Source organism: Pristis pectinata, chromosome 21, assembly GCF_009764475.1.
Source record: "Pristis pectinata isolate sPriPec2 chromosome 21, sPriPec2.1.pri, whole genome shotgun sequence".
NCBI classification, from domain to species: Eukaryota; Metazoa; Chordata; class Chondrichthyes; order Rhinopristiformes; family Pristidae; genus Pristis; species Pristis pectinata.
The window spans coordinates 29,878,144-29,893,459 of NC_067425.1; the positions used below are offsets into that span (position 1 = coordinate 29,878,144).

At 42.7% G+C, this 15,316-nt stretch overlaps 1 protein-coding gene across 1 annotated transcript in view; it reads right to left on the bottom strand.

Annotated features, from left to right (window-relative positions):
* Positions 1–64: 64 nt before the first annotated feature.
* nsun5 (NOP2/Sun RNA methyltransferase 5) overlaps positions 65–15,316 on the bottom strand; it is a 23,287-nt gene continuing 8,035 nt past the window's right edge. Inside the window, exons 2-10 of the mRNA XM_052035222.1 lie at positions 14,741–14,863; positions 12,443–12,611; positions 10,678–10,786; positions 8,406–8,544; positions 6,793–6,908; positions 4,431–4,609; positions 3,700–3,913; positions 2,339–2,503; positions 65–1,207 (exon numbers count right to left, since the gene is read on the bottom strand). Coding sequence (XP_051891182.1) covers positions 1,072–1,207; positions 2,339–2,503; positions 3,700–3,913; positions 4,431–4,609; positions 6,793–6,908; positions 8,406–8,544; positions 10,678–10,786; positions 12,443–12,611; positions 14,741–14,863 — 1,350 coding nt within the window. The 3' untranslated portion in view covers positions 65–1,071. The remainder of the gene's footprint in view (positions 1,208–2,338; positions 2,504–3,699; positions 3,914–4,430; positions 4,610–6,792; positions 6,909–8,405; positions 8,545–10,677; positions 10,787–12,442; positions 12,612–14,740; positions 14,864–15,316) is intronic.

The window sequence follows — 15,316 nt, forward strand, 5'->3', positions numbered from 1 at the left end:
TGAGGTTCCTTGGTCTCTCTCTTTCTCTCCCCCCCACCCCCTACACACACATTTCAAGTTTAAATCAGGTGAAATAAATCAATTTAATTAACCATATACAAAAGAACAGAAATAATGTCCCTTATTGCACATGTTCCAGTTACATGAGTCAAGCCTTCTCGACTGCAATGTTCCTTTTTCTCCACTCTAAGCCTTGAGGGTACAAGTTTGAATAGAGGTTGTGTGCATTCCATGTACCACTAGATCTTGCTTCCAGGGTGATGATATCCCACTACTACTTAATTGCTTTAACTTCACAGAGGCTGATCATCAAGATAGCTGGTTTGCACTGCCCAAAAGGACCTCATTTCAGATTCAGAGCAAAATGATCTACCCTGTTCCATTCATACTTTTGTTTCTCAGTCCAAATCATTGCTGACAAATCTCAAGAGTCTGGTGTCGTCCTTCTGCTCATCAGATTCCTGGTTCAATATCTACACATGGCTCCACTAATGATTAGACTTTAAAATATAAAACAATGCTGGAAGAACTCAATGGGTCAAGCAGCATTTGTGGAAGCAAAAGGTGCCAGTCAATACCACACATTAGGACTGAGGGAACAGGAATGATTGCCAGCATATAGCAGTACATAGGGGGATGGGATAAAGGCTGGTCAGTGACAGGTGGAACCAGATAGGGAGGGATGAACAAAGAGAATTTGGTGGAAGGGGGTGTGTGAGGGAGGATAACACTGAGGATCTAGGTTACTTGACAAAGGGGGTAACGCACACCCTCTGGTGCTCTTTCCTCCCCACACACACACACCTTGCCACCTAGTTTTCCTCTTCCTCTGTTCATCCCTCCCATCCCCTCCCCTGGTTGCACCTATCACTGACCGGCCTCTGTCCCAATCCCCTTTATACTGCTCTATGCTGGCAATCTTTCCTGTTATCCCCTCAGTCCCAATTCAGAGTCTTGACCCAAAACATTGACTTGCACCTTTTGCCTCCACAGATGCTGCTGGACCTGTTGAGTTCTTGTAGCGTTCTGTTTTATTGTCCTAGATTCCAGCATCTTCATTCTCCCTCGTCTTCACACCAATGACTTGACTTTCTTCCGTTTCACTTTTTTGGGTCGAACAGGTGATGAGCGAGCCACAGGATTTCTGTCCATTATCTCCACAGAAGCAAGGCTGGATGCTGGAAGTGGTACACTCCCTTCAACAAAGCTGGAAAGATAGAATAATATTACTGAGCCCATTGATTCAAATAAACCAGCCACTGACTGCTCATATCTTCAATTAAACTCGATTTCCAAAAGTGTCCATCTCAAAAACCATCAATTTTTCTACTCCTTTTGGCACTTAAGCTCTATTTCTAATCCCAATACACATCACCTAACGTTATTGGCAGAAATTTTTATTTGGTTCATCTACTAACCTGTCTCTGCTCTCAGGTTTTTCACAGTTCTCTACAACTAATCGTATTTAATTTTTGTGTCATCTACAAAATTGTTACTGCAAGTAAAGAAGAAATAATCACATTGACACATAAGGAAGACAACTGTTTAACATCTACCTACTAAAGAACATCCAATAACTTCTATTCAAAAAGCAGAAAACTGCCAGAAATCTGAAATGGAATCAAATTGGTAGAAAGACTCAGTAGGTCAGGCAGCATCCAAGAGGGATAAACAGTTATTGTTTCAGGTCGAGACCTTTTGTGAGAACCCCATTTCACCCAAAGGTCATTAACCAGAATTATTAACTTTTTTTCTCAACACAGAAGCTGCCTGATCCCAGTATTTCCAGCAGTTTCTGTATCCACTAATCACTATTCTGTCCTTCAACTGCTACTGCATATCTTAATTTCAACCAATGACTCCCATTAAACATCAAAAAAAAACATCTTTGCAGAACATCCAGAGCTAAAGTTGGACAGCTGATCCCAGCTGTAGCAGCATCAGAGTATGAGAAAGGCAAACAGTATCTCATGCCCAGACTTTCCAGTGAACCCTGTGGAGGCATCATTAATAATGCAGCCTCTAATTGTACAAGATACCACATACAAAGGGATTTATACACAATTTGCATTTGTATTAAGCTTCATGCTTAAAGCACCATAAACAGCCATGTGTGCACACACAGGGAATCACTGTCCAATAAAGGACACAACAAAAACAATCTGATATTTCTTAGTAAAGATAGTGCACTCGGCTGGCCTGGAGAAATGAACACTTTTTTTAATCTTGTGTTACCAAAGAAGCATGCAGAACTATTTCTGACACCAACACTAAGGATTTACGTCATTAAAATAGTTATTAGTGTTTGATGGGAAATGTGTTCTTATGCAACCATTACCTTTCTCCGTTTTGCTCCATCTCATTTTGTCCATTTTGCTTTTCAAACATGGCAACAAAAAAGCCATTTGTCAGGGTGTCGCTGGGTGTGGCCCGGAGACACTTGGGACCTTCTGGGAACGTGCCCAGACCACGACAAGGCCACGAGGGCATCAGATTAACTAGTCTGCATGGAACAAAAAGTAGGCACCATTAGGAGCTCAAGCATCCCAACTTCCGAAGAGCATTGCATGTTCCCATTAGCTTGCACTAAGTATGACATTGTTAGTCCCCAGATGATTCTCCTAGAGAGGAAATAACTGTGCCTGAGGTTAGAAGCCTTCAAGTGCATCAACCAAGTGGTCATCCTTTGTATGTGAATCTAGGCAAGTTGGCAGGCTGTGCAAATATAGAAGTGGTCACAGGCAAGTGTGATCGGGTCCAAACAAGAACCCGCAAAACACACTGAACAGAAGTCAGCATTGAGAACACTTATGTTTTTTTTCTTTCTGTCTTCAGAAGTAACAAGGCAAGTCCTAACATCTCTGCTGAAATCACATTGGTCACTCCAGGAATCTTGAATTGATTCCTCTAGACTGGAAGAGTAAGTGCAGCTGAGAAACATCGAGAGAATCCAATGAAAAGGAGGATACATTTTCATAGAGTGCCTTTAAATGCAGAGTTTCATTTCATTGGATTAATTCACCAAGATTCAAAAGTCACTTGATCTTCATCCATTTGGTCCTTGCAAAAATCAGAACTCACTGTTGAATTCATCCTGGATTCACCAGGAATTTCAGTTTGGTCCTGAACTTTCCTATTTCTCATGTCAGTGGAGGAGGCCATTCCAGCTATCACATCTATGCCAGCTCTTAGATAAACCCCATCAATCTCACTCCCACAATTCTTTCCCAGTCATCTGTTTTCTCTGTAATGCCAATCAGCTTCTCCCAATTCTCCTGCCACACACCAACATACTCTAGGGGCAATTGACAGTAGCCAATGAACGTACCAACCAACATGTTCTTGGGATGGGTGGGGAGGACACACAATCAGGGGAAGTTCACAAACAGTATCCAAGGTCAGAATTGAACCCAGGCCCCTGGAGTTGTGAGAGAGCAACATGAACTGCTAAGACAACGCAGCGATAAGGGAAGTGTAATTGGGAGTGAACTTGTTGACATCATCAATGGAGTAAAGCTCGAGTGAATTACACAGCCTCTTTCCCCAGCCATCTCTCTCTGTGAGGCACAATGTCACCTCAGGCTGATTGGACCATGTTTGAAATTCAGTTAACCTCTATTCAATTCATAAAATGTGTCAAATTAGATCATCTGGGACAGGAGTTAAAGATTATTGAGGGACTCCTCATGAAGCTGTTACCTGAAATAGTTTCCATATTGCTGCAGTATCTTCTCAACAACATCTTCATTCTCCTCACGATGGACTGAACAAGTGGAGTAAATGACCCGCTCCACACTTGGAAAGCTCAGCGCATGACTGAGGGCTTTGTGCTGGAAAGTTGCTAACGCTTGCAGCCGCTGTGCAGATGATGATTCTTCATCGTCTGTGAAATGGTTCAAGCGGTTCACAATTCCTGGTTTGGAAAAACAGCAACTTAAATGTGGGTTAGATCGGTTCCTGACAACAAAGCCGAGGGTTTCAAAGTCACCCAGTGGAGCTCCGTTTCCACAGCATTTTAAGACGCCAATGCTTCCTGTTCAATTGCTGAAGGGACCAACCCAATAGGGAAGAATTGTTTGTGCCCATTTCCCCTTGTAATCTCCTGACAGCAACTCAGACCAGCCACCTCGCTGTGGGGAATAGAGGTGGTGCGTGGGTGTTTACAGGATACAGCTGGCTTGGCTGTTAACACTTTTTTTAAGCATCTTATTAGAAGCCACCCATTCAGCCATTGCATGAGTGCTCTCTTTTCCCCCCAACCCTATTTTGTGTCAACTCTCCCTTTGTAAATTGTTCATTACTTGAATAAAACCAGAAAAAAACCATCAGAATTTCACCCTTTGTTTTCTACCTTCAGTTTGATTTACACACAAATCCACCTAAACTTTTTTGTCTCAAACTCTGCGTGTAGTCAAGGAAAGGTTGCTCACCAGAGCCACTGCACGAAGGATCCAGTAAAATATACTTTACATCCCGATACTTAGGGTTGCCAGTATCCACAAGCAAGAAGTCCTGATTGGCCATTTCATGGCACGTAACTCCAGCCCTCAACAACAGGGTGCCCATTGTAGCCAAGCGCTTGGTGTCCAGATCAAACGCAAAGAGTTTCCTTGAAAAAAAAGAAAGAACTTAAACAAAAAAATTAGGAGAGCTAAAATGGGCCAGGAAATGTCCTTGGCAAGTAGGATTAAGGAGAATCCCAAAGCATTTTATATGTATTTTAGGAACACAAGGGTAGCTAGGGAAAGGGTAGGTCCACTCAAGGATAAAGCAGGCAATTTATGCATAGAGCCAGAGGACGGGCAAGATATGTTGGTATTCTGGAGCACGTCAATATTAAGCAGGTGGTCATGTTGGGTACCTTGAAAAACAATGTGGATTAGTTCCCAGAGCCTGATGGGATCTATCCCAGGATACTGAAGGAAGAAAGCAAGGAGTAGCTGAAGCCTGGACAGAGATGGTTGTGTCCTCTTTAGGTGATAGAATATTGAAGAATAGCCAATGTTGTTCCTTTCTTTAAGAAGGGCAACAGGGATAAACCAGGAAATTATAGGCCTGCAAGCCTTACATCAGAGGTAAGGAGACTATTGGAGAAGATCCTTAGGGACAGAATTTACTTTCATTTGGAAAAGCATAAACTTATTAGGGATATTTTGTATGGCTTTGTGTGGGGGAGATCCTGTATCACAAATTCGACTGAGTTTTTTTGAAGAAGTAATGAAGATGATTGACGAGGGTAGGGCAGTGGCTGTTGTGTACATGGACTTTGGTAAGGCATTTGACAAAGTCTCTCGTGGTAGGTTGGTCCAGAAGATTAAGTGACGTGGTAAATTGGATACAAAATTGGTTGGGTCATAGAAGACAGAGGATAGTGGTGGAGAGGTGATTTTCTGACTGGAAGTCTGTGATCAAACTATCAAGATCTGTAATATAATTTACAAACAAGAGATCCCAGCACTGATCCCTGTGTCTGGATGAACAGGTAGGTGGTCTTAAGTAAGTTTGCAGCTGGCTCAAAAACTGGTGAAGCTAACTTTCTTATTCCCAATACAATTTCATCTGCCTCAGTCTGTACATAACGTACAATAACTTTGGCTAATAGTTTCCAATTTATGTAGCTCATGGAAGCTTTTACAGGCTGCTTTTATGTTCCTTGCTACATTAACTTGTTCTACTTTCAATTTCTCGGTGCTCCTTTATTGAATTCTGAAATTTTCCCAATACCCAGGTTCACTAATCAGGTGAACTTTTAATTGGCCTTTTGCAGGACCATCAATTAAGCCTTAAAAAAGGCCTTTTAGAAAAGGAAATATACCAGCGTTACTGAGTGCAACTCCAGATTGACTGCAAAGTGACTGATTCCTATACATCTTCCAAGGCCTGAGAAAACCACTCAGTTCCAGTTGTTGGATTCGACTCTTTTAAGTAGTTTTTTTTCCAACATATATACACCTCAAGTGGCTGCACAAGGAATGGCCGCTTCCTAGTTTATTGGTTCGTCCATCAGGTGAATATGTGTTTTTTCACTGGTTGGTTTGGCCACAGGTATCTAATAGGTTTCCTGATTGGACTACTGTTAGCTAAGGAGTACCTCTTATCTCAGGTATAAAAGGTGTCATTTTTTGTTAATCTCTCTCTTCTCCCCTGGCCCGAGTTCATCTTTTGTTCCTTTTATCTCGGCTCATCTCCCAGTAGTAAAGCTAGTGCTATGTGCTCTGTGACTTTGTTTGTTTGTTTTAAACTTTTCCAATAAAACTTTGTGAAGCACCAAGTTGTTTCCAACTCATTCCTGGACTCCTGAAAGAACCTGGGGATTCAAAAATAACCAGATCCAACACAGTCAACCAGAGACATGTGGCCAATGACAGTCACATTCGTTGAATGAAGCAAAAAAATTCCCATCTGTGACTGCCCCAGAAACATTTAAAGTTACCCTTGATTCCAACAATAAATACAGTTATCTATGATCACTGGAATTAGTTTCATCAGTGATTCCTCCTCCAGTAACATTAGGTTTCCTGGTTCTTGACAAAACTCTTGTGGTTGCCTGACTTTGATTCCCTGCCACCTACCCTTTAACTAACAGTAGATTCCCTGAAAACCTACAGTTAAGTGGCAATAATGGAAAAACGTATGGCAGAGCTACCGGCCGGTTTCTGGACCACGGTACATGACCAGCTTCAGCTCCAACGGAACTGGGCGGCTGCATTTGTAAAATTCGCCCTTTTGTTCAAGTTTCAAAGGGTCCTTTGATCTTGTTTTCTGGTGTACTGCAGCTAAGCCCAGACTTACCCTTTGTTGCAAAGAATAGCAGCAAGATGGCTGGTCTTGTTTCCAGGAGCTGCACAAGCATCAATTACATGAGAACCTTTGGGAGGGTTCAAGAGGTGCCCCGGGAGACAACTGGCCTACAGATAAAAAGGAGGTAAGAAGACATTTATTGGACGAGTGGCTGTAATAAGTGATTCAGTCAGCGGGCAAGACCCACACTACATCATGTGATTCACTGAAAGCAGGATAGGATGTGGGAGCGCACAGAGCCATCACACACGCTGTCCATTGATCCAGAACAGGCTGTTAGCCCTTCACAAGATCCTAACATTTGCAGCATGAGCAACACCTGGCAACTCACTTACTTCTGACTAATCCAGAAATAAAAGTTTATTGTGCTCAGTTCTGGTCGCCTCATTATAGAAAAGATGTAGAAGCTTTAGAGAGGGTGCAGAGGAGATTTACCAGGATGCTGCCTGGATCGGAGAGCATGTCTTACAAAGATAGGTTGAGCGAGCAAGGGCTTTTCTCTTTGGAGAGGAGGAGGATGAGAGGTGATTTGATAGAGGTGTACAAGATGATAAGAGGCATAGATCGAGTGGACAGTCAGAGACGTTTTCCCAGAGCGACAATGGCTAACACAAGGGGGCATAATTTTAAGGTGATTAGAGGAAGGTATAAGGGGGATGTCAGGGGTAAGTTTTTTTTTACACAGAGAGTGGTGGGTGCGTGGAACGCACTGCTGGCAGAGGTGGTGGGGGCAGATACATTAGGGACATTTAAAAGACTCTTAGATAGACACATGAATGATACAGAAATGGAGGGCTATGTGGGAGGGAAGGGTTAGATAGATCTCAGAGCAGGATAAGATGTTGGCGCAACATTGTGGGCTGAAGGGCCTGTACTGTGCTGTAGTGTTCTATGTTCTAAAACAAAAACAAAACACTGTTTTAGGTTTCCAGCATCTGCAAAGAGAAAATATTGGAAATATTCAGCAGGGCAGGGAGAGAAAACAAGTTAACGCTTCAGGTGCACTACACAATAAACCCAGCCTTCTGCATCACGCACCAGGGTATGACAAATCACTACTTACTACAGCGCCAGGAAACTTCTTTGGAGTTCCCAGAAATCTACGGCATCAAATTCAGAAGCTTCCTCTCATTCACCAAAACACTATTCACTGTCTGACACCGTCCAAACCCCCAGTTCCTTACATACAAAATGACCTGCAGTATCTAAATTAGAATACACACCAGACATGGGAGAAATAGTTCCTGCATCTAACAGAGAAATAGATCAGTCCTCAAAATAAACTTCCGTTCCAGTGTCAAACGTGTTTGTGAAATATATGGAGAGAGAATAAAACACCATTAAGTGAGGAACTGCCATTTAGCTTGTCAAACTCACCCCTTCTAAACCAAGGCCAATCAACCAGATCAAGGACCTTCAATTAATCTCCTGAAGGAACATTTATAAATACCACTTATTCCCCAAAATGATGGAAGTAGAATTGCAGAACCTGTCGTCTTCCTCTCAAGACACATGCCACCAAAAGGATTATTTGATCTTTGAGTATATGTACCCTTATATTTCAGGATACCATGTGCAGCAGAATAAAATGCAAGCAGGCTTACCTTATCTTGCAGAATGATATGTCCAGCTGTGTACAAGAAGTGTTTATGAAGATCGGTCTTTGGATGGAAAACAAGCAATTCAGGGAGATGAGGATCAGAGATGAATTGTTTATAAGTGAGATTTTTTAGATCCGCTGCACTGTGGGAAAGAGTTCATATGTGAGGGCACTGGACAAATATTGAGTGACTGGAGATCCAGTAATTTGGCAACAATAATTGGCAAAGTTTTGGAATTGATTATTCATAAAAAATTTAATGAATAAAACCTGGATCCTGTCCAAACAAAGTCTGATTTTTTTTTGACCAATAACCTCACAACTGGACATTAAGAAGTCCTATCATTCGGTTTACAAATTATTCCAAAAAGTCTCTGGTAAAGTGCCACATCAAAGACCAGTGAGCAGAGTTATGCAGTGGAGTTGCAAGATAGAATAAAATAAACTGGTTACAAAAGAGAAGACAGCAGGGACAACTTAGAAGTTGAATGTCCCAGGAATTGGTGGAGTTTCTGCTTTTCCCAATTCTACACAAACAACCTGAATTTGCAAAGTCAGACCACTGGTCACGATACTAACTTGGTGGGAAGTCGAAACTAACACAACAGCTGAGGGATACAGAATGACCTTGGCAAATTTTGTAAATGGGCGCAGTCATAAGAAACGTAATTCACACTAATGTCCCGATATATGTAGGGTATATCATAATGGAGGAAGAAACAGGGAACCTGGCTTTTCAGTAAGTAGTGCTGCTCTAGACACAGGGAAACATGACCTTTGGCACACCGCATCTATGCGCTAAGGAAGACTATAAAGCTACCATCCAGGGACCCAAGCCGTCTTTCCACATGCAGCTTTCCCAATTTGATGTACTGTATCCAATGTTCACAATGTGTCTCCTCTACATTTGCAAAACCAAACACAGAATGGATGATCGCTTTTCAGAGCAACTGTGTTCAGTCCGCTGGAGTGGTCCTGGACTTCTGGTTGCCTGCCACTTTAATTCTCCATCCAACTCCTCCTCTGGCCTCTCTGTCTGTGGCTTCCTGCATGGTTTTGGAATCTGAAGCTAGTGGGCTTAGATTTAAAGTTTGAGGGGAAAAGTTTAAAGGGGAAGTGAGAGGCAAATATGTGGAACAAGCTGCCAGACGAAGTGGTAGAGATGGGAACAATTGCAATGTTTAAAAGAAATTTAGACGGGTGCATGCATAGGAAGGGTTTAGAGGGATTTGGGCCAAACACAGGCAAAATGGGACTAGCTCAGGGAGGCAGCCTGGTCGCATGACTCTACAACAAGGCCCAACGCAATCTTGAGGAACAACACCTCATCTTCCATCTGGACATATTGCAAGCTTCAGGACGCATTCCAAAGACGTACAGGTTAGGAAATTGTGGGCATGCTATGTTGGCACCGGAAGCGTGGTGACACTTGTGGGCTGCCCCCAGAACACTCTACGCATTTCACTGTGTGTTTCGATGTTCATGTGACTAATAAAGATCTCTTATCTTATCGATATCAAATTTTCCAGCTTTAAGTAACTTGCTCTTTCTTTCTGTCCGTATCAGAACTGGCCATTTCTGCCTTTCACCACATGTGATTTTGGCTCCATTTTATTCCTCTCCCATTAGTATAGCCTGGCCTCCTGGACATGTCCCACAGCCCTGCTGTTTGCAACACACAACACAGATAAAGTAGCATAATCAGTTTCCAGCTGCCATCTGGTCTCACCCCATCAGAGATATTCCTTTGTTCTACCCATCCACCTTCTCTGCAACTGGAAACTAATTTGCGTTCTCTCTATCCCAATTATTTTGGACCTGAAACATCAACTAATCTTTCCACAGGTGCTGCCTGAGTGTTTACATTATTGTTTTGATTAAAAATTGGCAAATTGGTTTATCATTGTCATATACTGAGATACAGTGAAAAACTTCATTTTGCATTCCATCTACGACAGAATGCAGAATAAAGTGTTACAGGTACAGAGAAAGTGCAGTGCAGGTAGACAATTTTATAATGCAAGGACTGTCAGTAAACTCATCATTTACCATGTCAAGTTAACTTAGAGCAGAAATCAAAAAAATAGATCAAACATTAAGCTATAACATCAAGTTGGTAAAGTCCAAGACCCTCATGTAGACTGCAATGATCATTTCTCTACAGCCCTTCCTTTCAACAGCCCAGTGGTTTAGGGACCCCGTGAACCAAACCTGTCATATACAACCCCTTCTGAAATTAATTTGTGCTGGCTATTGAAGGAAAAGACCAAACCTACTTCGTCGCCTGCCCAAGGTAAGCATAATCCTCACGTTTGAAGTAGTCAATTACATCCTCCACATTGGTTTTCAGCAGATTCACTCGGACGTAACGAGGCAGTTGATAATCTGGGAAGGAAGGCAAGGCCAGGGATATTACAGCAGCCAATTCTAGCAATGCCAAGAAAACATGGTGCAGTAGAGACTGTGAGAAAGGAAGAAAACAGGTGCCAGGGGTTTCCTAAACTGCAGGTAAAAGCACCAGGTATCATGTGATTAAACCAGCCATCCCAAGGAAGCAAAAAAAATCCACAACCACTGGCCCTTAAGTTCACTCCCTTTCGATGCTAATGTGGGTAATACATTAAGTGGTTAAACATAATGGCAAATGTTCAGAGTGAGATGATCACAGAATTAACAACATTACTACCATCCAACCAATGAAGTCTCAAATCTGATCCCTAAACATTAGCCTTCCCCAGCTACAGCCACATGGGTACGTTAGATAGGACTGACAGAGGTGGAAGTAATTAGCAAAGATTTGTAGCTCCAATTACAATCCTCTCGACAAATTTATTTCTGGATGGTAAGATTATGCTCAGCTAGGATGCTTCTGACTTCCCGGAAACCATATGAAACTGAACCACACTTCAAAATCTTCATCCCATTTTGAAGCCAAGTTGTGCCTCAGACCTCGTTTCCATGTCTTCACTGAGATCTCCGCTGTCCACATCCATTTCATCGCCCAACTCCACTCCCGCCCCAACACATCTGCTGCCGCAACTTGCACCCAGGTTTTTGGGATCTCTAGACTCGACTATTCCAGCACACGCATCTTATTCTCTGTGAATGTCACTTCAGCTAGAACTCTGCTTCCTCCTTCCTAACAGACACTATCACATTCCCCCAATCACACGTGCCTGATGGCAAACATCGACTTCCAGTTAAGTTGTTTTCCTGTAATTTCCTCCTGCCCTATCACACTCTACTCAGGCATCTTAGGTCACCCCAGTCCAGCTACTCCACCACTGGCAGCCATGCCTTCAGCTGCCAAGCCTCTGAGTTCTGCAACTCCCCCGCCTTCCCTTCCTTCTTTGACACCCCTCAAGGCCCACGTTCTTGATCAACCTTTGATCTCAGTATCACCTAATCAGCTCAGCAAATGTTCCTTTAGGAGCCTTCCTGTAAAGTGCCTTGAATATTTTTGCAGTGTTAAAGGTACTAGATAAAGGAAGTTGTTCTTGCAGCAGGGAGATTCGGCTCAGGGCAACTGATGGTATGGCACCAATGGTTTCACAATGAAAACTGGCCAAAGCTGCCAGAGGCCAGAACTCAAGAATTACAGATCTTAAAGAGTACTTCCCTTCCCTTCAGTGTTTTGGGGCATTTCAGTCAGATTGGCTCATTAGAAGTCAATAAGTTGAGGATTCAAGTTTTTTTGGCACCGAGCATAAAATTAGCATTACACAGAATGTGAAGCACTTTCTTGACATAAATGCTGCCTGTCTATTGCATTAGAAACTTCATGGCACCATTTAAAGAGCAGTAACAAGTTCTCTCAATATCCTGGCCAACAATTCTACCTTCAATCAACACATCAAAAAAAAAACCTGAACTGTTTGTCAGTTGAACTGCATCTGAGCCCATACAGATAATGCTTCAATTATCTTGAAATACACTTTATAAAATTGACAGTAAAGATCTTAGGGATGATCTGAGAATATGATCGAGCAGGATAAGTGCAATTTTTTTTATATTTTCACGTTGTGTCAGAAGGACCCATACCTTTTGTACCAGGTTTCGATTCGATGAGGTCCTCGTTGCGGCAAACCTTTCTTTTTACCTTCAGTCTGGCCAGTGCTGATTTTAACTGGGAACGATGTTTCATAATCAATACCTTCCAACTCCCGCCACACTTCAGGCCCTTCCCAAACAGGAGGTCATACACCAGTACCTAATGTTTAAAAAGTCAAAGTGATTGTTCTGAGGCAATTATCAAATTGTATAATTTTCACACAAACAGGGTCTCTAGTCTCCAAACACGTGCATATTCTCTCTTCTCTATTTCAGTCTTAGAATCAACACTCATTTCCAATTCTAACCCATTCTGACAAACCCACTGCTCTTTGCTTTTGGTCACTGAGCAACCAACAGAGTTCAAGTTCTCCTACCCCTTCGACATCTGTGTAGTGTTAACAACTAAACACTGGCTTCCACAACAACACTTGGAGTTTTATTTAGAAATCTAAACCTACATTTTAAATCTCTCAGATACCAGTGAATAAGGAAGCTGGACACAATATTCTCCAGCCACTTCAGTCATTAGAAAAATCACTGGCCCCTCTCTGAGCTCATGGGCTCATCCCCCCACCCCGATCTCCTGCCTTCCCTCCACTCTATTCCCATCCTACTCTCTCCCATCCTTCGATTTTCCCGTCCTATCGCCTGTACACTCTGTGTCCTGACCTGCAGTCTCTGACACTAGCCCACTGCGTGCAGACCAAATCATTGTTATCTAACTACGAATGAATGTAAATGTACAAAGCAGAAAAATCAACTTAAATATATTTACAGTTTCTTAACAGTTCCTACCAGCTCTAGCACAAGAATAATAGGGTATCACCCACGTTCAAGAAAAGCAGGAACATGGACATCCTGGTTTGCTTTTTAAAAGAACCCTGCACAACCTGTGTAACTACATAGAACAGAGAACAGTACAGCACAGGAACAGGCCCTTCAGCCCACAATGTCTGTACCAAACATGATGCCAAAATAACCTTCTTCTGCCTGCACTGTGGAGGAACAGAAGGATTTTGGGGTACATGACAATAGATCCCTCAAGGTTGCCATGCAGGTCGATAGGGTTGTTAAGAAGACGTATGGAGTGTTGGCCTTCATTAGTCGGGGTATTGAGTTCAAGAGCCGCGAGGTAATGTTGTAGCTCTACAGTACTCTGGTCAGACCACACTTGGAGTATTGTGTTCAGTTCTAAAAAGCTAAGGCTTTTCTCTTTGGAGAGAAAGACGATGAGAGGTGACTTGATAGAGGTGTACGAGATGATGAGAGGCAACAGATCGAGTGGACAGTCAGAGACTTTTTCCCAGGGTGACAATGGCTAACATGAGGGGACATAATTTTAAGGTGATTGGAGGAAGGTATAAGGGGGATGTCAGGAATAAGTTTTTTTTACACAGAGAGTGGTGGGTGCGTGGAATGCACTGCCTGCAGAGGTTGTTGGGGGCAGATAAGTTAGGAACATTTAAGAGACTCTTAGACAGACACACGAATGATAGAGAAATGGAGGGCTATGTGGGAGGGAAGGGTTAGATAGATCTTAGAGCAGGATAAAATGTCGGCACAACATTGTGGGCCGAAGGGCCTGTGCTGTGCTGTAGTGTTGATGATCTGTATCCCTCCATTATTCCTGCATATTCATGTGTCTATCTAAAAGCTCTTAAAACACCACTATCATCTCAGCTTCCATCACTACTCCGGCCGCCCATTCCAGACAAACACCACTCTCTGGTGTAAAAAGACTTGCCCCGCACATCTCCTTTAAACTTTCCCCCTCTCATCTCAAATGCATGTCCTCTAGTACTTGACATTACTACCCTGGGAAAAAGATTCTGACTGTTACCTGATCTATGCTTCTTATAATTTTATAAACTTCTATCAGGTCCCCCTGCAGCTTCCCATGCTCCAGAGAAAACAACCCAAGTTTGTCCAACCTCTCCTTATAACTCATATCGTTGAAACAAGGCAGCATCCATGTAAACCTCTTCTGCACCCTTTCCAAAGCCTCCACATCCTTCCCACAATGGGGTGACCAGAACTGCACACAGTGTGGCCAAATGTGGCCTAACCAAAGTTTTAAAAAGCCACAATGCGACTTCCTTACTCTTATACTCACTGCCTCAACCAGTGAAGGCTAGCATGTCATACACCTTCTTTATCACCCTACTTATGTGGCAACCTTCAGGGAGCTATGGACTTGGACCCCAAGATCCCTCTGTACAACAATCCGTAAAATGATAGAAGATATCCTCAAAATTCTGTTCCACCTACACAGATATATGGTCATACCTTGGCAACATTGATCTGCAGTTTCTTCTCCTTCTTCAACAGGTCTGTCATGCTAATGATGTGTTCCAGCACAGGAGTGTATCTCAGTGTTTCACACACCAAAGCATAGAGCTGCTTAATATTCTGAAAGGCAGAAATCATTCACATGGTATTTTCTGTACAATTCATCCCCACTTATTTTATACCCTTACCCCTCAAGTTTGCTTGATTAACAATTGGATGAGATACTGCACCCAGCCCGATATTGCTTTGCTCGTGGACTCCGAGGGGGCGCTGAGGAAACACATTTTCTGCCTTGTGAGAATGGTAGGCGTATCACCTCCTGAGCCCAAAAGCCTGAGCAGGATCAGGAATTCAATTATCGAAGGTCTCGGATAAGGATTAAGTTTAAGAACTGAGATAAGCCAAGAAATTATAGACCTGTGAGTCATTGATAGGGGAGTTATTGGAAAAAAATCTAAGGGAAAGTCAGAGATGAGTCAAAAATAGTCTTATGGCTAGATGGCTTTGTTAAGAAGAAATGTGATTGACTTTTTGGAAGAGGTAACAAAATGTATTGATAGGGGCAGTGCAGTT